The sequence below is a fragment of the Marmota monax genome, unplaced genomic scaffold, assembly GCF_021218885.2.
Source record: "Marmota monax isolate L192 unplaced genomic scaffold, Marmota_monax_Labrador192_F-V1.1 WCK01_AAM20220418_F8-fsc00024, whole genome shotgun sequence".
Taxonomy (NCBI): domain Eukaryota; kingdom Metazoa; phylum Chordata; class Mammalia; order Rodentia; family Sciuridae; genus Marmota; species Marmota monax.
Genome location: NW_026695224.1, coordinates 11,084,584 through 11,110,993, shown reverse-complemented (window position 1 = coordinate 11,110,993; position 26,410 = coordinate 11,084,584). Strand labels below are relative to the sequence as shown.

Here is a 26,410-nt window from a genome sequence, read left to right as displayed (position 1 = left end):
AGAGCACTTTAGAATTTGCAGCTGATTCTTCCTGGGGCTCACCCCAAATTCCCCTGGGGAGGTGTGGCCCTAAGTTCCTTTTCAGTCATTTGAAGGCCCTTCCCTTCCCAGGTAACACCAGGACGGAGAACTCATTCAGAATCAGGGGCACGGGCTCTGCCTTTCCATGTCCATGTCATGTCCCTGATGCTGACACCACAGGTGACCCAACTTCTGGGGGCCCCTGCCAGGTGGGGCATGCTTGGGGCCGAAGCCCAGGTACTGCCTGGAAGCCCCTCCTTGGTTTTAGCCTTTGGGTTGGTCCAGTGGGATACATACCCCTGCTCCCCAGTGAAGGGCTGCCCCTGGGGGTGGGAACGTCCCCTAGAGAGCTGGGGTCTGCCTCTCCAGCATGCCGTGGCCATGCTCTGTTCTAATCAGGACCTGGTGGCGTTGATGGGGAGGCTGAAGGAAGGCCCCCTTTATATCCTTACTGCTCCCCCATACCCCAGTCATGCCCTGCAACAGGATGGAAAATGGGAGCCCCTTTCCTTCTGCCTTCCTGGGCCCCTGGGCTTATATTTTTGTAAAAGGAAGACCCAGTCCAAGATGATTCTGCCGAAATCCCTCTTTTAAAACAGCTTTCTGGGGCCGGGTGTGGCTCAGTGGTAAAGTGCTTGCCTGCCACGCACAAGGCCCTGGGTCTAATTCCCAGCCCTGCAAAATTAAAAAAAAAAAAAAAAAAAAAAAAAAAAAAACCTTAGCAACTAGGAGCAGGGGTGTTGGGAGAGGGCCCAGCTTTATCTGGAGCCTTCTGTTTTTAAAAGGAATTGTCTGATTTCTGTACTTAGTTGTAATTTAGAGAGCCTTGGGCAAGAAGGCATCCAGAGGCCACGCACGGTGGTGCACGCCTGTCATTCCAGCAGCGCAGAAGGATCACAAGTTTAAGGCTAGCTTTGGAAATTTTGTGAGATCCTGTGTCAAAAAAATAAAAAGGCTGGGGATGTAACTCAGTGGTAAGAGCACCCCTGGATCCAGTCCCCAGCACCGGGGTTGAGGGCAGACATCAAGGGGTCTTGCTACTTGCCTGAACAGAGTATGTAGAGCAGGTATGTTGAGATGAAAAGAAATTTAACTTTTCAATAAATTATCCTGCTACATGCGTGTGTACATACACACACTGGAGATGAAATCCAGGACCTCGCGTGTGCTAGGCAGTTGCTCTGCCACTCAGCTAGGTCCCCAGCCCTTTTCATTTTTATCTTGCGACAAGGGGTTTGCTAAGTTGCCCAGACTGGGCTTGAACTTGCCATCCTTCTACCTCGGCCCCCCAAGTAATGGAGATCACAGTATGTGCCAGCCATGCTGTTGAATCCATTTTTTATCCCTGCATCCCCACAAATAACAGAGATCCCAAGGGATCCAGTTTTTAGCAGTGCAGTTGGGTCCTCGGATCCCACGTTTCGGAGTAAAGCTGAGCCAGGCTCCTGGTGGAGGACAGCCCAAGAGGTCATGGGGCCAGGAGGAGAGTCAGGGTCCTTAATGCTCTGAAGCACCAGCCCAGAGTGTGTCAGAAATGCAGAATTCAGCCCAGACGAATTCTGGGGCACGCCTGTAATCCCAGCAGCTCGGGATTCTGAGGCAGGAGAATCACAAGTTCAAAGCCAGCCTCAGCAACTTGGCAAGGCCCTAGGAAAGGAGATGAAAAGGGGGCAGAGGGGAAGGGAGGGGACGGGCAGGAGGGGAGGAAAGGGAAGGAGAATCCCAGACCCGCTCAGTCTGAAGCCGAGTGTTACTGGCATCCCAGGCTGTGCCTGCGCACGCGCAGTTTGAAATGTGCTGCTCTGGGACCCGGGTTGCAGGAGGGAGGTGCAGTTCTCGGGGGGGAGGCTGTCTAGCCAAGAGCTCTGGGGGTTCCTCCTCCTGGCGTGATTCTAACTCTAGCCCTGAGCCTCCCGGGGGACAGGCCCTCCTGCTAGACCGATGGCTGCTCACCTGTGCGGGACCCTCACCTGGTTGTTACTCAGGCCTTTGCTCTCATTTCACGGTTTCTGCCGTGGGTTGAGCAATCCTGGACTTGGAAGGCGCAAGAGTGGCATGAATCACCAAGTCACCCAGCTGATGCATTTCTGACTCTGGTGACACCTTAATTGGAGGCAAGTCACCTCTTTTATTAGCAAGATCACTACCTCGTCTCTAAACTCCCCTCAAAGACCTGGAGGGAGAAAGAGGTCGACCCCTCGGTGTGACCCTGGTTACTGCACAGATTTATCAATGTCTTAGGCAAGGCCACGGCATAATTGCTCAAGGCCCTAGGGTTGTCCAAATCAGGTTTTTTTTTTTTCTTTCCCCAAGAAATAAGTGAATATTCTTTTGGTTTTTTTTTTTAGTCCTTGCAAGGGCTTTACTATATAGAAATTTTTAAATTTCAGCCAATTCTCACTACAACCCCCTATGGGGGTTGGGGTTGCTATTATTCCCATGTTACAAAAGGGAAAATGGAATCAGAAAGGTCAAGCAACTTTTTCAAGGCCACATAGCAAACTAAATAGCCGAGTATGGACTCAACCCAGGTCTGGGTACCCTCAAAGCCAGCACTCTTTGTCTCCTTGGGCTATTCCTGGACTTTCATAGGCAGAATTCCCATGGTGGAGGCTGCCTCCTGTTTTCTTTCAAGTGAAGAAGAAAAGTTGGAATGTTCTTCCAGATAATCTTTATCATTCTTGTCTATGTGTTCCGGCTTAGGAGTGAGCACCTACCCCGGCTCTCTTTGTTCTCTGCCTTCTCTCCCTGAAGGAGTCTCCTGAAATGTCTCTCTGCTCCAGCAGCTTCTTGGAAGGCCAGGAATCGAGCCTGGCCAGCTTGCCCACTTGGGATTGTGGCCAGCTGGGTGTCTGGCTGTGACGCTCCCAGGGACACGGGTAGACCCTTCAGCTCCCCCAGCTTGTCCCCCTTAGAGGCTGGGAGGACACTGGAGGATTCTTTGACAGACAGGACCTTTGAAGGGAACAGCTCTGAGTTCAAGTTCTGCCTGTGAGTATGTGGTGACTTCCACAAACCCCGGGCACTTTGGCCTTTGTCAATCCCTTTCTTTACTAAAAGAGAAAAAAAAAAATGTTAACTATATTTTGCTGCTGTATTGGTATAAAGGTGAATATATTAGTGTTATATCTGAAAGCATTGTCTTTACTTTAAAAGTTCATTTTTTCCTCTTTTGATTTGAGTGAAGTTAAACATTTTCCTGGGCCCCTCAAAGCGCTGTGGGCCCAAGGCACTGTGCCCACTGGGGTCAGCTGGCCTTGTGTTTGGTCGGTGGTGACCTTGAGCAAGTTGACTTTCGGAGCTTCAGTCTTCTCGTGTGTAAAATGGGTACAGTGACAGTGTCTGCTTGAATCCATGGCAAGTGGCCAGCACAGAGGCAGCCTGTCACTCCTGGTATCTAGCTGGTACTCCAGCAGTGGTACCGCCGTCCCTGCCCTCTGCGGGGGCTGGGGGTGCTGTGTGTGGAGGGGCTAGTTTGGGGAGGGGTGAGTGCCTCCCGGGAGTGGGCTGCTCCTCAGGCACCTACTGAAAGGACACTGTGGGCAGCAGTCTGTGCTGTCACCCTGCTTCCTGCTCCTGCCTCACAATCAGGGCAGAGGGTCCTCGGGGCTCTGCCCAGGCCTGCAGAGAGACTGGACCTGTCAGGGCAGAGCTGGGGCCAGAAGCCAGGCTCAGACCCCAGCCCAGCGCCAGGGGCCCTGCCAGGTGCCACCTCGCTAGACCATGAAGAGCAGATCTTGGTGAAGGCAGAGGCGAGCTTTGGCCCCTGCTCCCTCCCACAGCCCACGCCGCCTCCTGGGCCTGACTGGCTCACTCCATTTTCTCAGGGCTGTCTGCACACGGGCCGCCACGTGCGCTGCCCAGAGAGGGCTCTGAAGATGGCACAGCCCTAGGCCAGTCCCTGCTCTGCGGCTGACTCGCTGGGCAGGTTGCTGCTGGTTGGCTTCCTCGCCTGGGAGAGGGACATCATCATGCTAGCCACCTCAGGGGGCAGGTGACACCAGGTGACATGGGTGAAGCACTGTGTGACAGGCACTCGTCAGGAGGAGGAGTGTGGGGCTGCTTCTCTATCCATTGTTCCTTGGGGAGGCTGCTCAGGGAGGCTGCTCAGCCTCCCAAAGTGGGCGGCTCCTTGAGTAGCAAGTCCTGGGCCTGCTGCTCACCGGCGGGGGAACTTGGGCAAGTGTTTGGCCTTTCCATACCTCAATTTCCTCATCTGAAAACGGTTTCACACACAGAACTTGTCTCCGGGTGTTGTTGGGTGAAACAAGGGGTCGCTCCTCCCAGATGCTCCAGGGGCTTCTGGGATGTCGTGATCCTCGAAGTCGAAGCTCGGTTTTATTTTTTATTTTTTCTTGGTATGAGTCACACATGGCAAAATGGCTTCAGTCTTCAAGGTAGAACCTTCTAGAACTGACATGGAATTCCAGAAATGGGAGTTCTCAGTCCCTTCCTCTGCAGAGCGTCAGAGACACATGTTTTCTAGAATGTTCTCTAGACATGGTCTCTGCTCACTGGAAGGGCCCAGGGGAGTTTCCACCCAGTGCCTCATGGTTGCTGAAGCCCAGGCAGATGACACCACTGCTTCTGGAAATGGTCACACCACCAGGGAGGCCGTGGTCTTGAAGACCTCTGTGACGTGTCACACGGGCAGTGTGAGGCACCGAGAGAGTTTGAGCTCCAGGAACTTAGAGGGGAAGGAAGTGGGAAGGGTCACAGGTGCCCAGTGTCTCCACCGTGCCAGGCTGGGGCCGCTGTTTGGCTCCAGATTTGCGGAAACTGTGCTGAGTGAGGCACCATCAGGTGAACGGCCCAGGGGATGGTCAGCCAGAGCCCTTGCGACGTCTTCATGGTGGACACAGAGCCAGCTGGTCACTAGGATGTGGCCCATGGCCAAGGGAAGCTCCTGGCTCCCAAGGGCACCGAGGTCACACCTGAGCCTGCTGGCCCCAGGCTGACCGCCGCGGGCTGCATGTCCAGTTAGCCTTCCCTGGTGGAATCCTGCAGTCTCACGTGGACCCCAAGAGGAAGATGACGGGGTCCGTGTTTGGCCCGGTGCTTTCCTGAAGTGGCGTCTGTTAACCTGAGTCCTTGGTGGCTGCTGAAATATTAACAGCTGACGAGCGTGTGAGCCCCGGAGCCTTCCCTGAGCAGGGTCCGGTTTCATAGTCCCGAGATGGCAGCTGCGCAGGGGCCACCAGGGCCCCAGGACCCCACACCCCAGCGCCCTGAGGAGGAGCAACCCTGGCCTGGCACTTCTGCCGGACAGCGACAGCCACATCCTGGGAGCCCGAGGCCATCTATGAGAGGTATGTGCCCTGGCAGTGGAGCGTGACAAAGAATCTGACTTCTGGAATCAGCACGGAACTGCATCTCCTCCAGCGGTGACAGCAGAACAGGCTGGCTTCCTGTGGAGGGACCGAGTCAAACGCCCTCGCAGGAGCAGAGGCTGGACACAATTTTCCTGTACAAGTTCTAGTTCTCGCTTCCAAGACTTTTTTGCGGGGGGATATGGGGGTACCAGGGATTGGACACAGGGGTGCTTAAGCACTGAGCCACATCCCCAGCCCTTTTTATTTTTAATTTTGAGACAGGGTCTTGCTAACTTGCTTAGGGCCTCCCTAAGTGGCTTTGAACTTGCAATCTTTCTGCCTCAGTCTCCCTAACCCCTGGGATTACAGGCGTGCACTACCACTCCTGGCCCTTCTAAGACTTCTTAATGTGGAGTCTGTGAGCCTCCATCCAGACATTGAATGCAAAATAATCACATAGGCGCAGTTCTTATTTTTCATTCAATGTTCAAAGGTGTGGTTGTTCCTAACTAAAATTTAAAATGTTCCTCTGCTGGGGCTGGGTGGAGCTCAGTGGCAGAGTAGCTGCTTAGCAAGCACAAGGCCCTGGGTTCAAACCCCAGCACAAACACCAACATGGTAATGCCAGCAGTTCCACTCCTAGGAATACCTGCTACACATGAGAACAGAGATCCAGGTGCCTGGATGATCCGAGAAGCATTGTGGTTGCAAGGGACTCGAAATAACTCAATTATCCGTGTCAAGGGAACTGGTGAAATCAGCTGGAGAAGTTCACTCTTTGAAAGAAGCACAGCCACTGGAAGTGATAGTGCACGCCTGTAATCTCAGCAGCTTGGGAGGTTGCAGCGGGAGGATTGAAAGTTCGAGGCCAGCTTGGGCCACTTAGTGAGACCCTGTCTCAAAATAAAAATAAAGGAGGGTAGGGGATATGGCTCAGTGGTAGAGGGTTTGCCCGGCATGTATGAAGCCCTGGGTTCAACCCTAGCACTGCAAAGAAAAAAACAAGGAGGGAGGAAACCAAGGTGTCTGTATGTGGGACGCGGAGGCTCCTGGGGGTTAAGAGTGGAAATGAAGTGCTGTGAAACTTTTTAGTGTCAACTTATAAATGGGGACTGTGCCTGGGAGGGATCCCTGGGCCTGGTGGCTGTGATAGTCTCAGAGGAGGCGATGGAGGCCAGAGGTGAGTGGGAGGAGGAGAGTGACTTCCCACCAAAGCTGGTACTACTTGAACTTGAACTTGGGTGGAGAACACCTCCCAGAGCCCTGTGCCCACTGGATTTCCAAAGTGCCGGCGCTCAGAGGCCCGTGAGTGGCAGGACCGAGGCTGAACAGGGCAGCTAATTTTGGGAGGGGGGCAGCTGCCACTGCTCTAAATTAAGCAGGCGGCCGAGGTCAGGGCCTGAGTCACTGCTGGCCCCGCGGCAGCCGCGGGTGTTAAGTGGAGTGGCGTCCTGCTCCTGGGGTTTAGCAGCTTGTCGCAGGCAAGCTCGTATCCTCTGGTAATCACACGCTTCTCGGCTTTCATGAATGGAGCCCAAAGCTCGAGTGCAAGCCCCACTTTCCCTCCTGGGAGTCCTTCCAGGCTGGGGACAACCCTTGCTGTAGCCCTGACACCCTGCGTCTGGAGGGGAGAGAAGCGGATGGTGAGTCATGGGACTGAAGACAGCACCTCTCCACCCACTCAGGTGTGACGCTCGCCCCTGGACAGGTCACAGGAGGGGAGGCCCCAGGAGGTCATCCGTGAGGCCCAGCAGCCTGAGGTGGCCCGCAGGGGCTGGGCCACAACCTGCCAGGCAGACTGGGCTAGGCCGGGCTGGGCTGCGTTGCTCTGCGCTGTAGGCCACATTCCTTGGCCACGGTCACTGTTCATTCATCCTTGGGGTGGGGTCCCGCTGCCGCCAGGGCCCAGTGGGCTGCAGATGCAGGTTAGCTATTTGCCCGAGGGCCTGGACAGCGCTGGCCTCCCCTTCTGCCTGCCTCATTCCACCCACGGGGCCTCGGGTCACCTCAGCCAAGGGCCTCCTGGCCACCCGGGACCTTGTTAGTTTGCAGGGAACACCTTATTTTGTCAGGAAGTTGCTGGCCCAGCTCTTGGTGTCCAGTCTATCCTTGGCCTACGTACTTGCCGTGGCCCTGACCGAGGGTGTAGCCCTGGTGACACCATCCCCGCCCCCACAGCAGAGAGACTCACTCACGTGGGGCACTGGAGGTTCATTAGGCACCTGCTGCATTCATCTGCAGGTTGAGGATCCCTTCAACCAGAGTGTTGTGGGATCAGAGTGTTTCACATTTCAGGGTTTGGGGAGATTCTAGAATATTTGCATATATATAATGAGATCTTTTAGAGAGGGTAACCAAACAGGAAATTCTTTTGCTTCAGATATACCTTATACACATGGCTTAAAGGTAATTGTGTGTGTGTGTGTGTGTGTATACATGTAGGCATACATATGTGTGTGTATGTATGAATGACATTTATTTATTTCCTTATTTTTTTTTATTTTGCAATGTTAGGGATTGAACTCAGGGGTGCTCCGCCACTGAGCTACATCCCCAGCCCTTTGTATTTTTTATTTTGAGACAGGGTCTCTTTAAATTGCCCAGACTGACCTTGAACTTGCAATCCTGCAGTCTCAGACTCCTGAGCAATTTTGACATTTTTAGCGCATCTACACTCTGTGACTCGTCACATGAGGTCAGGTGTGGGATTTTCCACTTGTAGCATCACGTCAGAGGTTAATGGTCACCTTTGCTGGAGGCCCGCCACCAGAAAGATATGCCCTCCTGCCAGGTCTCTGTGACCTTTCAAGAGAGGGGTCATGCATTTCCTCTATTTTTCATATTCTCTCTCTCTCTCTCTCTCTCTCTCTCTCTCTCTCTCTCTCTCTCTCGACTTTTATAATTACAGAAAAGTTGCAAAAATAATACAAAGAATTCCCAAATACCCTCCTCCACCATTTCTTTTAACTTTTTCCCGAGCGTTAACCGGTGACTACTTTCATGTTAACATTTTTTCTTCCCCTGAACTATTCAAGAGGAGGACGCACACCTGCCTCGCTCCCCTCAAATCCGTCAGCGTGTGTCCCTAAAAGCAAGACGTTCTCTCTGATAACCAGTGTGCAACCATCAGAATCAGGAAATGAATGTCAAAACCCCATGACCATCGCACTGTCAGTCCACACGGGGATTTGCCAGTGGTCCCAAGAGTGTCCTCTGAGGCAAACAGAAGCTCACACTCAGGTTTTGTGAGCACTTGTCTCTCTTCGGTCTCCTTCCATCTGGAGCAGTCCCTGAGGGCTTCTGTGTGTTTCATGACATTGACACTTCTGAAGAGGCCAGGCCACTATTTCTCAGAATGAAGGTGCCTCCCACAGTACTCGGGCACATAACCGGCCCCTAAGAAGTGCTGCATGTATTGAGCGCCTCCTGTGTGCCTTGGCTCATTCATCCTCCAGCAATCCTTTGCAGGACAAGTGTGGGCTTATCTTCTTTCTGTGCAGGCCCAGAGAGGTCAAGGGGCTAGCTTGAGGTTGCTTGGCCACTGAGAAGTGGCCCTGATGTCAACCCCAGAGCACATTTTCTGAACCCCTGGGCTCTGGTGCCCTGAAGAACTTCTTGGTGATTTAGAGAATTTCTTGGTGATTTAGAGAATTTCTTGGTGATTTAGTTCCTGTCTACTTCTGGAACTCTCAGGCCTACCAATTGTCCTCGGGGCCCTTAGCCCTCCCCTACCCTTCAGGACACCCCTGCCCCCCGCAGGCACCTGGAGACACAGGGCTGGCCTTTTGCTTTCCCCAGGCCTGCAAGAGGCAAGGGGCAGTTAGCCTCAGAACCATGGAGAAGTCCAGCAAATGGGCACAGAGAATCACAGGGTGAAGATTCACTTTGAAACCTCTGCCTCTTAACCCAGGTTGCAATTATGGGCTGGGCAGGACGATGTGGACTAAGGGGCTCTGCCCCAGTCAGTGCTGCAGCCAGAGCCAGGCATCCCCTCACAGGGTTGGGCCACTCTCCTCCAGGAAGTCCTCCAGGCTTGGCCCAGCTGCCCCCTGCTCTCCCAGGCCACTCCCCTCTCCACCTCCTCCCGCCAGCCCAGGGTCCCAGTGTCTGTTTGTCTGCGATCTGTCTGTGACTCTGCATTCTCTATTGAATTCGTCCATTTATTCATTCAGTGACTATCTGCTGAGGACCTGCTATGTGTGCGTCACAGTGAGGGGTGCTGAGGTCACCAGGAACAAGAGCAAGTCCTCACCTTCATGGGACAAGGACAATTAAGGAACAGGTGGTCCATACACAGATTATTGCAGGTGGAAGTGAGTAGGAGGAAGATAACAAAGTGGGGAGGTAAGATGGAGAGTAATGGGGGCCACCCACCCTAAGGCTACTCTGAGGAGGGGACCCCTGAGCTGCGATGCTGTGGAGCTGAGGGAAGGGCACTGCAGGTACAGGGAACAGCAAGTGCAAAGGCCCAGTGGCATGTCTGGGGAGCAGGAAGGGGCCAGTGTGGCTGGAGCTGAGCTGAGGGGGAGACTGCTGGCTGTCCTTGCAGGGCCTTGTTGATCATAGAAGGATTTTGGATTCTGTCATCAGCTTCATGGAAAGCCATGCAGGCTTTTCAAATTGGAAGGCAACGCAGTCTCTTTGCATATTAAGACTGTGGCTGCCAGTGGCAGCGTCCAGACAGGTGGTCCCACCTTCCTGCCTGGGCCACATCATGTGCCCTAGTCTCCTGATCCTCAGCCCTGTCCTCCCTCGGCCCCATTCGAGTCTTCCATCCTCTAAGGTGCTCCCCATCCGGGGGCCTCCCGCCCTCCACGAGTGCCCTTGTTATAGGCCAAGGCCCAGGCAGAGCTGGGACCAAGTTCTAGTTTGGCTTCCAGCCAGCAGAATGAGCTTCCTTATCTGGAAAAATGGATGTCACCTTGTTAGTGGGGCCCTTGTGAGAATTAAGTGAGAAAATGCTGGGTTCTGCCTGGGGCCCGGCCAACCCAGGGCTGAGGACTGGGCACCTGCTGCATTGGGAGCCCTGAGAACAGCGCCCACCGGCCCGTGCTGTCTTCCCCGAGCCCCTGCTCAGCTCCGCGGTAAGAACTTGTGGATTCTTGAGCTGGATTTTCTCCACCCCGTATCCACTCACACAGCTGGCCCTGCAGCTGGGAAAGACAGTCAGGATGGCGCTGGTACCTGGTGAGGTCAACCAAGCCGCAGCTTTACGTACCTTTTATGAGCTTGGCAGGAGAAGCCGAGCTGGGTGTTATCAGGAAACACAACAGTGTCATAGATCACACCAGGCAGATAGCCTCTGCCAGCTCAGAAGGCCTCAGAAGGTGTTTCCGTTAGATCCCCTTGTGGAGTGTGCTGGACCTGGGGGGGACAAGCCCTGTTAATCAGATGGGCACCATGGAGCCCACCTGTAATCCCAATGACTCAGAAGGCTGAAGCAAGAGGATCACAAGTTCAAGGCCAGCCTTGGCAACTTAGCAAGACCCTGTCTCAAAATAAAATTTAAAAGTGTTGGGGGGAGGGGGAGGATTGGAGATGTAGTTCAGCGGTAGAGTGCCACCGAGTTCAATCCCAGCACAAAAACAAAAATAAAAACCAACACAAATATATCCTGGATCTAGGCAATCTTCCTGCCTCAGCCTCCTGAGTAGCTGGGATTGCAAGTGTGTATCATAGCACCCGCTGACATTTCTGTTATTTTAAGCTTACATCCAGTTTGTGGTCATTTTATTACAGCAGCCACAGTGAAACTAATACACACGCAGCAAAAGTGCTCAGTGCTGCAATTCCAGGCATGGCCACAGTGAGCGCTGTGTGAGGGCTTGTCAGTGTCACGGCTGTTACCATTTTTAGTAGGAACTTATTTATGGTGCAGGGAGGTCTGTGGTGATGGCAGACTTGTCAGGAGTGGGGAGCCCTTCAACCTTCCTGGCCCCCACTCTTGCTTGGGGGGGTGGCTGCCCCAAGTCACAGTCTTCACTTAGTGCTGGCTTGGAAGCGGTGGCTGCCCTAGGAGTGGTGGCTGGCTTCAGGGACTCCTGGCAGGGGGCTATGTTGAGGTTGAGGGGTCCTTGCGGTGAGGAGGGGTGAGTTGGCCTGTGCCTGCCGCCTGCGTGGCAGCAGCCCAGGTCTGCTCTTTGGAGCCCGCTCGCAGGGGCCTCGGAAACCTGTCTGGCAACAGCATTCCTCGACACTCGGGCAGCCGGCTGTCACTCGGCAGCCTGTTGTGGTTTTGTAAGGCGCAGACGGAGCGTCAGCTGCTCCCCGGGTAGGCATGACTCACGCGGCAGTTCTGAGCCCAGGTTTCCCCTGTGGCGGCCAAAACCCTGGATTCTCTGCCCAGCTCCTGCTCAGAGACCCAAAGTGGGTCTCCCAGGGCCTCAAGAGGGAGGGAGGGAGGGAGGCCTGGGCCCCTGGCAGCCCAAGACCTGGGAGGGCCAAAGACCTGGCTCCATTTCCCCACCTCCTCTAGGATGGTCACCCCTTCTGGGCTAGGCCGAGGGGTGTCATGGTGGGTTCCTTCCACGCTCCTCGGCTCGGAGTACCTGGTTTTGGCACTTTCTTTGGACTGATCTTCTTTTAGGGCTCCATTTTCCCATCTATGAAGGGGAGCGTTTTAAGGACTTACGAAGAATGGGGGCTCCCTCTCCTCCCTTCTCCCCAACATCTCAGGTGCATTCCTCCAACATCTACAAGTATCTGATCCAATGGCTCAGATCCGTGGGGAGGAGGGCTTGGCGCCCCCTTTCCTGTGGGTGCCTGGTCACAGCCACCGGTTTACATCAGGATGGAGAGGACCTCGGGGGAGAAAAGGGTCAGGGCTCCCGAACGCTTCACCCCAGCTGAGGTGCAGGGGTATCGTCGTCCATTTGCAGCAGGGATAGCCTGGCCAGTCCGTGCACAATTGGTCACCGGGGCCCACGCGGGGGCACAGGTTCGCTCCAGGTGCCGGGCACTGAATGTGTGCCTGCGGTAGGGGAAGTGCAAGGAGACGCGTCCGGGGTGGTTGGGATTTTGTGATGAGAAAGAAGAACTCGGAGATGCCACAAGAATTTGGATGAGCTGTGGCGGGGCAGGATGGAGGGAGGGGACCTGACTCCCCTCTTCTGCCGCACCCGAGTGCAGTGCAGTGCAGGATGCTCAGCGGGGCTCAGGCTGGTCTTGGCATCCCTGAGGGCATCCTGGTAGAGGGGGCGGGCGAGGTGGGATGTGGACCCTGCTCAGCTAGGTTGGAGGTGATGGCAAAGAACCTTGAAAACAGCCCCTGGGGCTTCTGGGAGATGTCTGGAGGGGCCAGGTATTCTCGAAAATACTGGGGCGGGCTGGCACACAGGGAGGCAGGGCATCTGTCCCTGTGGCCTTGAACTGGCAAAAACAACCCAGAATCCACGCTGGTCACCAACTGCACAAATGCTGCTTCCAGTCCGCCTCCCAGGGCCATAGAACTTGGTTTCGGCTGGGACAGTCTGTTTTCTATGGGTGATGACAGGGTCGATGGGAGAAGTGAGAGTAGGTCACCTCCAGGTCCCCTGCCACCACTGTCTGTCAGCAATAGGCTCTGACGGTACTGCCCCAGCCAGGACAGGACTGCCCCCGAGCATTCTGGGGCATGTGCAGGGCGGTGACTCTGGAACTCCTTCCTGTCCCAGCCCCTCCCACTCACGTCCATACCTACCTGTAATGGAGTTTCAGTGCTGCTCGTCGCTAGGCTGGGTGGGAGACAGAAACAAGAGCAAATGACCATAATGGTGGCAGCTGTTTTTCTCTGTTTATTTTTTCTCTCCTGGTACTGGGGACTGAACTCAAGGGTGCTGTACCATACCCAGCCCTTTTTATTTTTTATTTTGAGACGGGATCTATCTAAATTGCTCTGGCTGACCTCAAACGTGTGATCCACCTGTCTCGGTCCCCCAAGTAGCTGGGAAACAGGTAATCGCTGTGTCTGGGTAAATATGATCATGCACATAAAGTACTAGGTACCTTGTCATTGGCACATAGTAAGTGCTCAATAAATAGTACCTATGTGGACAATGTAGTACAACGAGGTTAAATGCCTTACCCAAAGTCACACAGCATGGGAGTCTGAATTGAGAAGACTAACATGTTCCCAACATTTTTCACCCTTCAAGTGCTAGTGAGCTACGGGGAGGGTAAGTGATCCTGAGGACTTCTGATGGGGCAGTGTCAGGAAGGCCCCACAGAAGTGGTGGGTCTCAAGGTGCCCGGGCTGTCGTCATGAAGGTAACCACAGGCACAAGGACAGCAGGTGGGAACGTGGTGAATTCAAGGCTCTGCGAGAGGGTGTCCTGAGGAGGGCGAATGTTAGGAAGGCCGTGCAGGGTGGCTGCAGGCAGGTGGTGACAAGCCTTGGACGCATGCTCAGGAGTGACCTGTGGGACACGGACCCCTGACTACCCCGAGAGGCAGTGTGGTGCAGGGGTAAGAACTGGACTGGGGCCAGCCTGTCTCACAGCTGGGGGCTGAGGCAGCCCAAACCCCCACTGCCTCTGCTGGGCACCCTGTGGCCACCACCCTGGGAGCATTCAGTCCAGTCTCTGGCTGTGGGGCTGCAGCCGCCCTGAGCTCCATGGTCCCTGGGTCTCTTCGTGAGGAGGCAGAACCCACCCGGTGGGCAGTGCTGCTGCAGGAGGGTCCTGGGCATGGACAGGCCCAGGCTGCAGGCTCACTTGGGCGCAGGGTGGAACCTGAATGACTGCCTGTGGCACTCGGTCTCCAGGAGGTGGCTGGAGTGAACCCCCTGGGTTCACCTAGGATGGGGCCATCTGGTGCCACCTGCCCAGGAGGCGGGGTGGGGCGGACACTCCTGGGTGGAGGAGAGGCCTGGTGGCGGGGTGTCCTGGACGCCTGCTGGGGAGGTTGGCAGGAAGCTGGGACCCTCCTCTCTCAGCCCAAGTGGCCCTAGCAGCAGGAGTGGAATGAGCTCCTGCCTCTTACTGGTCTATTTTGCCCTCATTGTGGATGCCCCGCACTTACTTGTGCCTCTGGCTCAGGGTAGAGGCCGACGGTTCAGGGGGGCAACTGGGCAGGCCCTGGCCAGACCCGGGGTCCCAGGCCCTCGGCTGAGCAGCACCTGGCTCTGATTCGCAGGGTCTCACCTGCTCTGGCTCCGCCCATTTTCCCACACCTTCCAGCCACTCCTCCAGCCCCACAAGCACCTGCCCTTCAGTTCTGAGGAGACCAGGGGCCACCGACCCCAGGACCTGTTACTTGGGTGGCCTCACATGAACACCTCTCTGCGGCTCTGGAGTGCGGGTGCTACAGGGGATGACTGGGGACGGGCCCGACTCCCAAGGTGGCTGAGGCCAGCCTCTGCAGATCTCCTCTCTTGTGGCCTCCTTCCTCCCCAGAGCTAGTCATCCCTTCCGAGTGGCCTGCTCACTTCCTCCAGGCTGAAGTGCTGCAAATAGCCCACCCTGCTCAATTACCCAGGGAGGGGCTCGAGGGGACAGAGAAGAACTCTGTCCCAGGACACAGCGGCCCTGTCACATCCAGCACTCCCGGCTGCCCTCCAGAGTGGCTCCCCACTCAGTCGTGGGCCTCCCTGGCCCTGCTCGTAATGCAGAACCTCAGTTTCTCCACCTTTAAAACGGGAACAATGCCAGCCACACGTGGTGTGGCCACATGCCGGTAAAGAGTCTGCCCCGTGCTCGACACACAAGTGGCCTCCCCACCCTGGTGTTCGAGGCCCTGCACATTCTGGTTGTTTGGGTGGCTGGAAGTTCAACCCTTCCTTACCCTCCCCTCTCCGGGAAGCCACCGAAGCCACAGCGATCCTGCTCCCTTCTTCCCTGTCACCTGGATGCTGTGACGTCCGTGGGGTGGCCGGGCGGTTGAGCCTTGTGAGAATGACTAAGAACCAGGAGAGAGAGAGCCGTGGGTGGCTGGTGGATCATCAGCGTCAAAACTTCCGTTGCCATCTGCAAACACGGGCCACTCCCAGAGCAGGAGGCCAGGAGGCCGGCCCAGCCTGGCTACCATGGTGCTGGCCAGGGCCACCCACGCCACAGTGGAAGGGCAGGGACAGTGCTGAGAGGCGAGGGGGTGGTGGGGGCTGGGCTGTGGTTTTCTCAGAGCTCTGGGCTTCCCTGGCCTGGGGACTCCCCTGACCCCACCTCTCAGGGATTTTCTTTCCAGCAGTGACTGATTCACTTATTGCCAGATGCCAGCATCCAGGGCCTGGACGGGGGAGAGCAGAAGTGATGTCGGAGCACAGTGGACGATCCTCCCAGGGGTTGACAGCAGGGTGGGGGGACCCACCTGGGAAGTAGCTGGGGGCTTAAGAGCAGGCAGGACCCCACCTGGCCCCACCCAGCTGACAAATGCTCCCAGGCAGAGCCAGCCACTCCCCTCTCTTGACAGCCGTCACTCAGGCATCTCCGTATGTGCCTCGCAGGAGAGCCAGCCAGGGTATGGATTCCAGATCCCAGAGAAAAGCTGTAACTCAGCATGGAAAGTCGTTCTCATGCAAACATGCGGCCAAGGATGGTGTAAATTGGGTACAGCCCTTCCCAGGGCAATCTGGCAACATAGAAAATGAAAACAAAAACGCTCCGACTCTGTTCAGAAAGATTTTGTGAAATTGACAGACCTTTGGCTCCCTCCCCTCCCCCCCAGGGAGTGCATGGACTTGTGCAGTGTGTGTTTTGTGGGGGAGGAGGTGGCAATGCTGTTTATAAAGTGCAAAAGTGGAAGCTGTTTAACTCTAAGCCTGTGGCAGGGTCAGCTCAGTCAGGAAGAGCCACTCAGTGGAATATTATGCGGCCATGTAAAACAGGGACTGTTCAATAGGACCCCAGTGCTGCATGGGGTCCCAGCCTCAGCCTGGGGACTGCAGAAAAGAGCAGGCCTAAGGAGGAAAAAGCAATGCAGACAGTACTTATTATGGGATATAAAGTGAGAATAGGCATAGTAGAAATTTCTTTTTTTTTTTTTTGTACTGGGGATTGAACCAGGGTGCTTTACCACTGAGCCACAACCCCAACTTTTATTTTTTTTAAATTTTGAAACAGGGTCACTCTAAGTTGCTTAGGGCCTCACTAAGTCGCTAAGAGTCTGGCTTTGGACTTTGAATTCTCCTGCCTCAGCTTCCCAAGCTGCTGGGTGACAGGCATGAGCCACCAGGCCTGGCCAGAGTAGAAAACTCTGTCTAATCTGCTTTTCACCAACTGCAGCTTGTGTTCTTGAAAAAGTCATCGAATGCCAGATGATAAGAGTGTTTCATGCTTACTCTAAATTATGTCACAGCAACCCAGTGGATTAGGCACTCCTCGTAGCCCCAAGTTCATGGGAGGAAACCAGGCACTGAGGAAGCAGCTGAACCAGGTTCAAGCTCACAACCTGACCCCAAGCCCAGTAATAACCATTGTTTTCTCACCCTGCCCTTTTTGGGGTGTATGTGGAAATTGAAATTGAACCATGGAGGCACTCTACCACTAAGCTGCATCCCCAGCCCTTTTTATTTTTTATATAGAGACAGGGTCTCGCTAAATTCCTTATGGTCTTGCTAAATCACTGAGACTGCCCTTGAACTTTCGATCCCCCTGACTCAGCCTTAGCCTCCTGAGCTGAGGAATACAGGTATGTGTCCCCACACCTGGCAACTGATGCTTCCTACCGCCTCTTTTAACTGTAGAAGCATGTCTGCCCAAGATCAGTTACCCGAAAGAAAATCTGGTCCGATGCCTTTAAGTTAAGGTAGTGAGATCTGGGGGCTTTTTCTTTTGTTGGTTTCTAATTCATTGGTGCAGAAAAACCCACTTTGGTCTTTTGTGGACATGATGGCACATGCCTGGGCTCCCAGCTACTCGGAAAGCTGACATAGGAGGATCCCTTGAGCCCGGGAGTTTGAGATCAAAATGGGCAATGTAGTTAGTTCCTCTCTAAAACCAAACCAAAACGAAACAGAACAACAACAACAAAAAAAACCCCAAAACAAAAACCAAAAAGCCAACTTTCCTAGCATGGGGTGGGGGTGGGGGAGGGCTAGATCCCATCCCCAGCACAGCAAAACAGAGAAAACCCAGATGGGGAGAAAAGAACGAGAAAATGGGGACCGAGGGAAAGGGGCATCGGCTTAGATGAGGGGTAGGACAGAGTTAGGGACAGGAAGCGAAGCCCTGCAGATCCAGCGCAGAGGCGGGCAGCTTTGGACGGTCGTCAAGACTGAGTCGGTGCGGGGGCGTGGCAGGGGAAGGGACAGGGGGCGGGGCTTATCTGGCTGTGCGGCTCCCCTGGCCATTCTTGCTAAATCTTTTTATTACCTGGTGCTTAAATACATTATCTCCTGCATGTTTGCATTCCTCTCCTGTTTTTTTTTAAACTACAGGAAATGATAAAGGGGGAAAAAAAGCTTCTGTTTGCTTTCCCCCTCGGGGTGCCCAGGGAAAGAATCTCTGCCAAATTCCTCCTCCTGGTATAAATAGGTTTTGGGTTCCCCTCATCTGAGAGTAGGGGCAGCTCTGTTAAGTCCAGCCCCTGGGGAAATGCAGAAAGGCAGCCACTGTCTGGGGCAAGGTGGTTTGATTGGGGGAGGATTGCTTTGACTCCCTGCAGGGACTTCTGAAAATGGAAGAATTGTTTCCAGTTAATATACCTTTTAGAAAGGAGGGAGCTCAGAGCAGGAAGGGGACGGGGAGAGAAAGGTGCAAGGTGTAATTTGTCCAAATATCCACCGAGTCCCCAGTGCCTGCAAGAAAAGTCTGCAGCAGACAAGGGCTAGAGGAACTTGTGTTCTTCTAAAGACCCCTGCACCTTCACATCCTGAGAAGGACAGCTTCCTGAAAGCTAGCAGATGTGAGGTTAGGGTCTGTCCTCCAAAAAGGCTCAGAGCCCTGGAGCTGGGGAGGGCAAAGCTGGCAATCAAACTTAGTGCTTGTGAAGCTGAGTGCAAGTGGCTCTGACCTCCATGGTGTCTTCTCCAGGTGTTTCTTGGGTGTTCTTGATGGACAGTTCAGGGCTATTGGAAGACACAGGTTCTAACTAGCAGTTGATGGAGTCAGGATTACTTGATATGGACTTTTTTCTTTTTTGTACTGGGGATTGAACCTAGGGGCATTTTAATTAATTTATTTATTTAGAGGCAAGGATCTTGCTAAGTTGCTGAGGCTAGCCTTGAACTTGTGATCCTCCTGCCTCAGCCTCCCAAGTTGCAGGAATTACTGGCTGCGCCACTGCCACCTGGCCCTTAATATGGGACTCTTAACTACAGAATGTTCTCTCAGGTTAAGAAACTATTAGCTGAACACAGTGGCATGGGGCTGCGGTCCAAGTTAATTGAGAGGCTGAAACAGGAGGATTGCTTGAACCCAGGAGTTAGAGGCCAAATTGGACAACATAGGGAGTCCCATCTCCAAGGAAAAAATAAAGTCTCACTCAGGATCACGAAAGGATAAGCACCCTTTGTAGCCACAGGGTGTTCCTAACTGGCCATGCTAAAATAATTGCCTAAGGACCCTTTTCTCCCTTCCTTTTGGTAGGAAGTGTCATTAGTTCACGTGGGAATGGTCTGTTCAGATCCATTCCGTGCATCCTGTTTGCCTCTGAACTCTACGTGACCAGAGTTTCTTTGGTGGCATGCATGTGACACTGTGCCCCGTGCTCTGGTTTTCCCTGTCCATGTCAGGAAAGGGCCCAGCTGAGGGAGGGGGTGGCGTGGGTAGGAAAAGGCCAATGCACTGCTGGGTGGGGAGGCTGCCTAGGGTGCCTGGGAGGGTCAAGGATGCTGGCTGGTCTCTAAGCTTTCAGAAACTTGAAAGACAGGCTGGAATTGGTCAGATAAAGGTGAGTGGAGGCAGGTGCAAGCAGGTGAAGGTGAGAGGCCTTCTGGGCAGGGAGGAAGGCACTTGCCAAAGCCTGGGGGTGAATGGATCTTAAGTGAAATTGTTAAAACTGGAAAGTCATGTTCATCTTATCTGTGCTGGACTCTGGCTTGCCATGAGGGGCAGATCAAACATAGTCTGGTTTTTCATTCCTCTTCTTGCTTCCCTCTGGGGAAAAGAACTCTCTGGCCTTTGGCTGCTTCTCTGATGGAGATGTGAGATGTGGAGGGTTTCAGGCCCTTTGAGCATAAAGATGGCCCTGCTGACTCGTGTCTGGAGAACAGGGTAGACGAGGGTATGCAGTGTTCTGGTCTCTGCATTTTGTCTGCCCCTCCCTGAGACAGCAATGCCTCTAACAGAAGGTGGACAGGAAGGGTCAAGGCCAAAGCCACTGAGCTCCAACCTGTCCAAGTTCGGTGCATTCTTTAATTCTAACAATCATTGAATAATTAGTTTTTACATTTTAAGCCAGAGTTTTGCTAAAATTTCAGAAGTGCATCCTCGTAATGGCTCCATTTTCTTTTTTTCCTTCTGATGCTTTGATGGACACAATACCTTTTTATTTACTTATTTTAATGTGGTGCTGAGGATCCCACTCAGTGCCTCACACATGGCAGGTAAGCACTCCACCCCTGAGCTATAGCCCCAGCCCTGGTTCTTTGATCTTAATAAGCTCCTCCTTATGTCCACGAGGGCTCTTGAGCTCATGGTTCAGCTCTGACACACACTATGAATGAACTTTCTCAGGCTCAGTTTCCTCTCTTGAAAAAAATGGGGATATGATGGTCTCCACCTCATAGGGTGATCAGGGTTGAATAGGATCTTGTTTATAAAGAGCTCAGCGCCAGGCACGGTGTTTGGCTTTGAATAAATGGTATCTATTATGTGCACAGGAAAAAAAATATGTCTGTAGTGAAGTGTTGGCAGCATTTAAGTCCAACGGGTGGGATTATGGTCTCAATGAATATCTATTTTGTAATCAGAGAAAAAAAGAACAATAAATGTTATTAATTTAAAATATCTTTTTTGTTGTTGTTAATATCAGTGTACTGACCCTCAAGTAAGACAAGACCTCTGGTTTTATTCTGAAACTTTAAAGACAGACGCCCCCCAACACCCCAACCAACTAAAGGGAGTTAGTTGGTCAGAAAGCTTGAGAAGTTTCTCCTCCACCCAACCTTGCAGTCCCACTGACCGCTGCTGTCTGGAGGGTGGGCAGGGAATTCAAGGCCCTTCCTCCCACCAGGAAGGCGCTCCCAGTTCTCAGCGGGAAGTCTAACTCTCCAAGGAACCATTCCAGGAGCGTGACATTTGCCCTCTATCAGGACTTCTCTCAAGAATCTTGGAAAATAAAGCACGCACTAGCCCCGTTCCAGCTGGAGAATTGCAACTGTCCTGGCCTGGCCTCCAGGACGCCCTGAGGCCCAGGCCGTTGGCTGTCTCAGTCCAGATTCTTGACTGCCAGCCCAGTGCCTGGGCAGCAGCAGGAGGCAGACCTGACAGAGCTACGGGGCCACCTCCAGCCCGGGCCTGCCCCTCTTGGGCCATCCCCCTACCCACCCTCTCTGGTTATCTGCGGTAGCATCAGCCTGCACTGGGCTGGCTTCTGAGCGCCTTCTTTCTCCTCCTTCCGCACCCTGGAGGGGCATACTGCTGCTGACGCTGGAATAAAATGCAGCCTCTGTTTCAGAGACAAAGAACAGAAAGGCTCCTCCGGTCAGCTGTCCCTCTTGGCTGGCAGGCTCCCTGCTCTCCCCTAGGCCTTTCCCGAGGCTCCCAGGTGTTTTCGCTGGATCTTAAGGGCATGTTTGACCGGGACAAACCCCAGCAGTTTCCCTGTTCCTGGATGATGTTCCTTTGCTGGGATGGGGCAAGGAAGCACCGGGGCTGGGAAGGAAGCCTGCCTAAGCTGGGCGCTGGAGCTGGTGAGAGCTTGTATTTGCACAGCAGTGTGAGTGCGCCTGTACATGTGCAGTTTCCGGAGCAAGTGCATATGTGTGTGTGCTAGGATGGGAAGAAACCATCCTAGAGTGAGGATATGAGAAACAAAGTGTGTGCACGTACCAGCTGCAGTGGGACAAAGTTTTGTACTCTTGATTTTGGAGCTGTGTGTACTAGTGTAAGGGTAACATTGTTACAAACGTACCGCCTGGGGTGGGTGTGCACGAGGAAGCCCAAGTGTTCCCTTGCACTGAGTGTGAGGGCACGTGGACAGGCATGTGTTGGTAGTCGCGGGCACGGGCGTGTTCAGGAAGGCACCAGCACACGTGCCGGTATGTATGCACCAGACGGTGAGTGCACACGCGTGCACCAGCGCGTGCGGGTGTGCGGGTGTGCGTGTGAGCACCAGCCTTCGAATGAATGCGCGCGCACCACTGGCACCCCCCCCACCAGTCAGAGCAGGTTGCCATGGGAACGCGCCGCTGCTCGAGTTAATCATTTCCTGTGGAAAGTGTGCGGGAGGGGCGGGCACGGGGCGGGCCGAGCCGAGGAGGCGGTGGCGTGGAGCTGCCTCCCGCCGGCTGGCCGTGCCGGGCCGGGCCGAGCCCCGGGCGCTGGGGCGACACCGGGATCCTGCCTCCGCCAGGCGGGTGAGTCGGGGCTTCAGCGGCTGAGCAGTCGGGCCCCACCCAGCCCCGACCGGGGCGTAGCAGCCGGCTGATTCTGCCCGCGGGACCCCTCCGCCGGGACCTGGTGGGGCGCTGGGAGGGCCGGGCCCCGGGACCTGGCTGTCCATGGGGTTCCCAGGTTTCTCCGGGGGAGTGGGGGCGGCCTGTCCCCTGGGATCGGAGCAGCCTGGGGACCCTGTTCAGATTGTAACTGCGAGAAAGAGCGCTTACCTACCTGAGAGCCACTGGTCAATTAGCACCGCCCCTTCCCCTGCAGGGGTCCCCCGCACCCCCAGGACACCCTGGAAAGCTGTCCTTGAGGTCCCTCCCACCACGTCCTCTGGGCAGTTGGCTTTCCCCCTGTCAGGCGGAGGGTGGGGTGCGCCAGCCCTGAGGTGGGGAAGCAGGGCCTGGGCAGTGTCCTTCCAACACTAGGAATCAGCCGTTGACAGCTGCAGCCCCGGAATCCCGGCAGGGAGGGGGGGCCCAGAAGCTGCCCCCTGCAGCCCCCATGCCCGGTTAGAGCCACAACTCGGAACTGGGCTGGCTGGCACAGGGAAGGGGCCTGGTCCCGTCCCGGGAGATTTTTAAAACGGAAGCTGTATGTAAATTCTGAAGCACCGTTTGTCACCCCGACCCCACAAGACATCTGTCTCAAGGTTGGGGGTTGTGGCCACCCCCTGCCTTTCCCGTTCCCTGGCTTTTTCTCAGCCCTAGGCTAGGTGAGTACTAGGCTATTCCCTCTGCCCTTGACAAAGTAGCCATCTCCTTGGCCAGGCAGAGTCATTTGCTAGGAATGCAGCCTCAGAATGGGGCTCTGGATTCGCAGTGATTGGACTTAAGGGACACGGGGTGGTGAGTTCTGCTGCCGGTAATGGCACCAGGGAGCAGAGGCTTTGAAATCTGGATTGCCCTGGAAAACCCAGGATGTTTGATGTGGAGCAGGGGAAGTCCCAGCTCCTGTCCAACCCTCCTGCCCCCAACTCTCCCAGAGGGACAAGCCTTTCCCAGTAGCAGTCTGGGGGTGGAGTGCTGTGAAGTCTTTCCCTCCAACTTTGTCCCTGGTCTAGGGCAGTGGGGAGGGCTGCAGCTCTGTGTCCTGGCCCAAAATGAGGGGCAGATGCCTTCTCTCCCAACCAGGCCCTCTACATTCCCCCTCCACTGGGAGCAAAGTCACTGAATAACAAAAATTTGGATCTCTGAGTGTATGCCAGCATTGTTCTGAATACTATATATGCATTGTCTAATCTTTAGACCAACCTTCTAAGGTGGAGTTGTTCCCATTTTATGGATGGTGATAATAAGGCACAGAGGCAAAGTTCCCAAGGTCACATGTCTACAAAGTGGCAGAGCCAGGTTCTGAACCAGTCCACCTCCCTACCCCATGACTCCTAGGTCCACAGAGGTCCCAGGACTCAGGTTGGGTATCAGAGGCCCATGCAACGAGGCGAGACAGTGCAGAACCTCTTTCTTGGCCTGCAACCTGAGCTTCCTTGGGATTCCTTGAAACTTTTGACCTTCACATCCCTCCAGCTGCTAAATTCAGCTGCTTTTTCCTTTTGGGGATCAGCACACACCCTTCCTCTTTCTTCCTGACATCTTCCTGGCGGCCGCTCTACTTCCCTTCCTGATAGCATAGAAAACCGTCTCCTCCACCCCTGCTGATCTTCCTCCCTTCACTGTGGAGTCAGCCCTCAGTGCCTGGCACCATCTCACCTTGGCACACAGGTGCACCTGCCTCTCCTTCCTTGCCCCTCGTGATGGGGCTGGGTTTTGCCCAGCTCTGCCTCACACAGCCCGGAGAAGGGCCAAGAGTCTGCACCTTTGGCTCTCCCCTCCACACTGCCACTTCATTTACTCAGTGGTGCTGGGCCACAATTTGGATCAGGCTCTGCCCTGTCCTTCAACCACATTCCTGTCCCCTTCCAGTGAGAAGCACCCAGGAACAGCCTACTTCAAGCTGCTTCCTCCGTCAAGGAAGGAGGAGACCATGATGCTGTTCTTCCAGGTTTTAGCTCCAAAACATCAGAGACCAAAACTTCTGGCCTCCCACCCCTGCACTCCCCCTCTACCCCACCACTTCTTAAACTCCATTCTTTCCTGCACCTCTGTCTACCCAACAGGCCAACTCCCCTGTTCTAAATTCCACAGCCTCTCAGTTCATCCTCTCCCTCCCAAACTTCCCCAAGGAGAAGGAAGTAGCTGCTTCCTCTGGCTCCCACCCCACTTCCTGAGTCTTCCTCTGCCCTCCTCTGTGTGATTCTCTAAAAGGACCCCCGGGGCTTTCTGCCCATCTTTCTTCCACATTGACATGGCCACCTGACTGTCCTTTCCTTCTCCCTCACTCTCTAGTCCCTTATGAGGACTGTGGAGTGCCCCATGCTCTTGGCACTCTCTGATTTTCCTTCACCAGCTTCCCTTCCCACCCCTGGACGGAGCTCTGGCCTCGCCTAGTTACCACGTTTCTTGCTCAACCTTTGGGGTTGTACCCTTACCTTTGGCAGCGATGGCCTTTTGCTCTGGGTCTTGGTGTCCTGACCTGACCTCTCTTCCAAGCTTCAGTGGGAGTGTTTGTGGGTGTTTGTTTCAGGATGCTCATCCAGGGAGCCATGGTGAGCTCCTGGGGTGGGTGCAGCTCAGGCCATGTGCTGTGGGCCACAAAGGTGGATGTACCCTGAGCCCTGCAAAGGATGGGGAAAGTGGCCCACAGCACAGGTAGCTCCATGGGAAGTCCCTTGGGTGTCCCTAACTCAGTATTAAAACCAAAACCAGGGGCTGGGGATATAGCTCAGTTGGTAGAGTGCTCACCTCGAATGCACTCCAAGCTGACTTTCTGTAAGTGGCTTCACTGAATCTAGAACTGTAGCTCAGTCATCTTAAATGTCCTCAAGGCTGCTCTGCACACAGTAGGTGCTCAGTAAAGCAGTGAACGCACTGGATGTGGTGGCCCACACCTGTAATCCCAGGGACTTGGGAGGTTGAGGCAGGATGATTGCAAGTTCAAGGCCAGCCTCTGTAATGTATTGAGACCTTGTCTCAAGAAAAAAGGGCTGGGGATATAGCTCAGTGGTGGAGTGCCCCTGGCTCCATTCCCTAGTTCTGGGGGATGGGGAAAGTGAATGTTTGCCGTCTCTTCTGTTTGTTTGTTCAGTTCACGAGGGACCTGCAGGGCTCTCTCTGTTGGCCAGAGCTCCCCACCCCACCTCTGTTCCCCACTACCTTTGGCCTCCATGTATCCTTTCACACCGTGAGGGTTTATGAAGTGTTTATCTCCCTTCTGCCTGAAAGCTTTGAGGTCACATCTCCCCTAATCAAACAGAACTTCTAGGAGGAAGTCCATGGGAAGCTGCCTATGACCCTTCACACATTCAATAAATAACTATTAAATGGAGAATGAGTGAATCTTGGTGTCTCAACACCTGGCAGGGTTCTGCCATGCCCTTGGCTCAGAGGAAGGGTGCTGGGGTGCAGGACTGACTGAATTGTAAGAGAATTGGCTGGCCACAGTCCGGGTTCTTCTGAGCCCCTCCTTAGTGAAATGCTAATGTTCAGAGCATTAGCTGAGGCAGAGGAGCCTGAAGGCTAGAGGTCAAGCCCATGGCTGATGATGATTAGAAAACGAGAGGTCTCCCAGAAAAAGGGCAAGACTTACCAGGATGTTGCTAGCTCCCAGTGCTTCTTCCATGTGGGGCAGTGGCCCGCCATACCTTCCTGCTGCCAGGCTCGGGAGGAGGGGCTCAGACGTGAGGTCTCTTCAGAGTGCCCCAGACACATCTGAGCACTCCATATTCAGGAACAAGCACCCCCCGAATGGAGAAAGAACCCATTTCGTCCTGCCAGCCCAGGGTCCTTGGGAGATGTTGCAACTGAGGCTGCAGGGCTGGGTAACAGGTGACCCATCCTTCACAGACCCTCCAGACTTTCCAGGGTGCCCCCAGCCCTCTTCAAGCTCTCTTCCCGTGTTCTCTCCGCAGGCTGCCCGGCACCCAGAGGAGGCTGCTGAGCCCCGGGCCATGGTCCCCTCTCGCAGGACGTGGAACCTGGGAGCCACGCCCTCACTGCGGGGCCTGTGGAGAGTGGGCCGGGCCCGGGAGCCCGAGCCGGGGATGGCTCGCCCCGCCCCAGCCCCAGCCAGTCCCGCCGCCCGCCCTTTCCCACACACCGGCCCGGGGAGGTTGAGAACTGGTGAGTCCGCATTTTTAAAATGCCTCTTTATTTCCCTTCCTTCCTCCAGATACCAGAGATGAGACTGAGGTTCTCGCCGGCTCCTAACCTCAGTCGGAGCTGTCAGGTAATTACAGGGTAACCGGCCCGGCCGGGCGTGGAGCGCGCTCCGGCTCCTTCCTGCGCCCCTGCCTGGAAGGAGGCGGCTGGAGCGAGCGGGCTGCCTCGACCGTCCTAGGGCAGGGCTCAGCCCGTTCTCGCTCGCCCGCCAGGTCGGGGCCCTGTGATCTGCTGGTGGCCTGCCGGTGGGCGCGCCGAGTCTCTGCCAGAGGCTGGTAAACAAGGTAGGTGAAGCGACTGCTCGGCCCGGCGCGGACACTTGATCCCGCCTGGGCTCGCCCCGGACGGACGGCGCGAGGACTGAGCCCCGGCGCCCCGGAGCGCGGCTGGCGGGGTTTGGGTG

General features: G+C 54.8%; 1 protein-coding gene and 1 long non-coding RNA gene across 11 annotated transcripts in view; one reads left to right on the top strand and one right to left on the bottom strand.

Annotated features, from left to right (window-relative positions):
• The window catches only part of Kifc3 (kinesin family member C3), a 74,512-nt gene that overhangs the window by 18,030 nt on the left and 30,072 nt on the right, over positions 1–26,410 (top strand). For 4 of the 9 annotated variants that reach the window (XM_046435205.2, XM_058575942.1, XM_058575943.1 and 1 more), the window contains exons 1-2: positions 26,021–26,074; positions 26,220–26,291. Coding sequence is in view for 4 of the 9 variants with exons in the window: in XM_046435199.2 (XP_046291155.1) it covers positions 25,758–25,968 (211 nt within the window). In the remaining 5 variants the exon portion in view is untranslated. Of the gene's footprint in view, positions 1–21,645; positions 21,766–25,757; positions 25,969–26,020; positions 26,075–26,219; positions 26,292–26,410 lie in introns of those variants that run through there. The other 5 variants (XM_058575941.1, XM_046435202.2, XM_046435199.2 and 2 more) reach the window with 3 other exon arrangements.
• Positions 760–25,861, bottom strand: LOC124086726 (uncharacterized). Of its 2 annotated transcripts, XR_006849898.2 has the most exons (5): positions 25,436–25,859; positions 15,093–15,875; positions 13,012–13,045; positions 10,552–10,697; positions 760–8,825 (listed from the first exon to the last, which is right to left on the bottom strand). It is a non-coding gene; the product is annotated as an uncharacterized LOC124086726 (long non-coding RNA). The 2 variants fall into 2 exon arrangements; XR_009225912.1 differs by lacking the exon at positions 760–8,825 and having other exon boundaries at positions 24,279–25,861.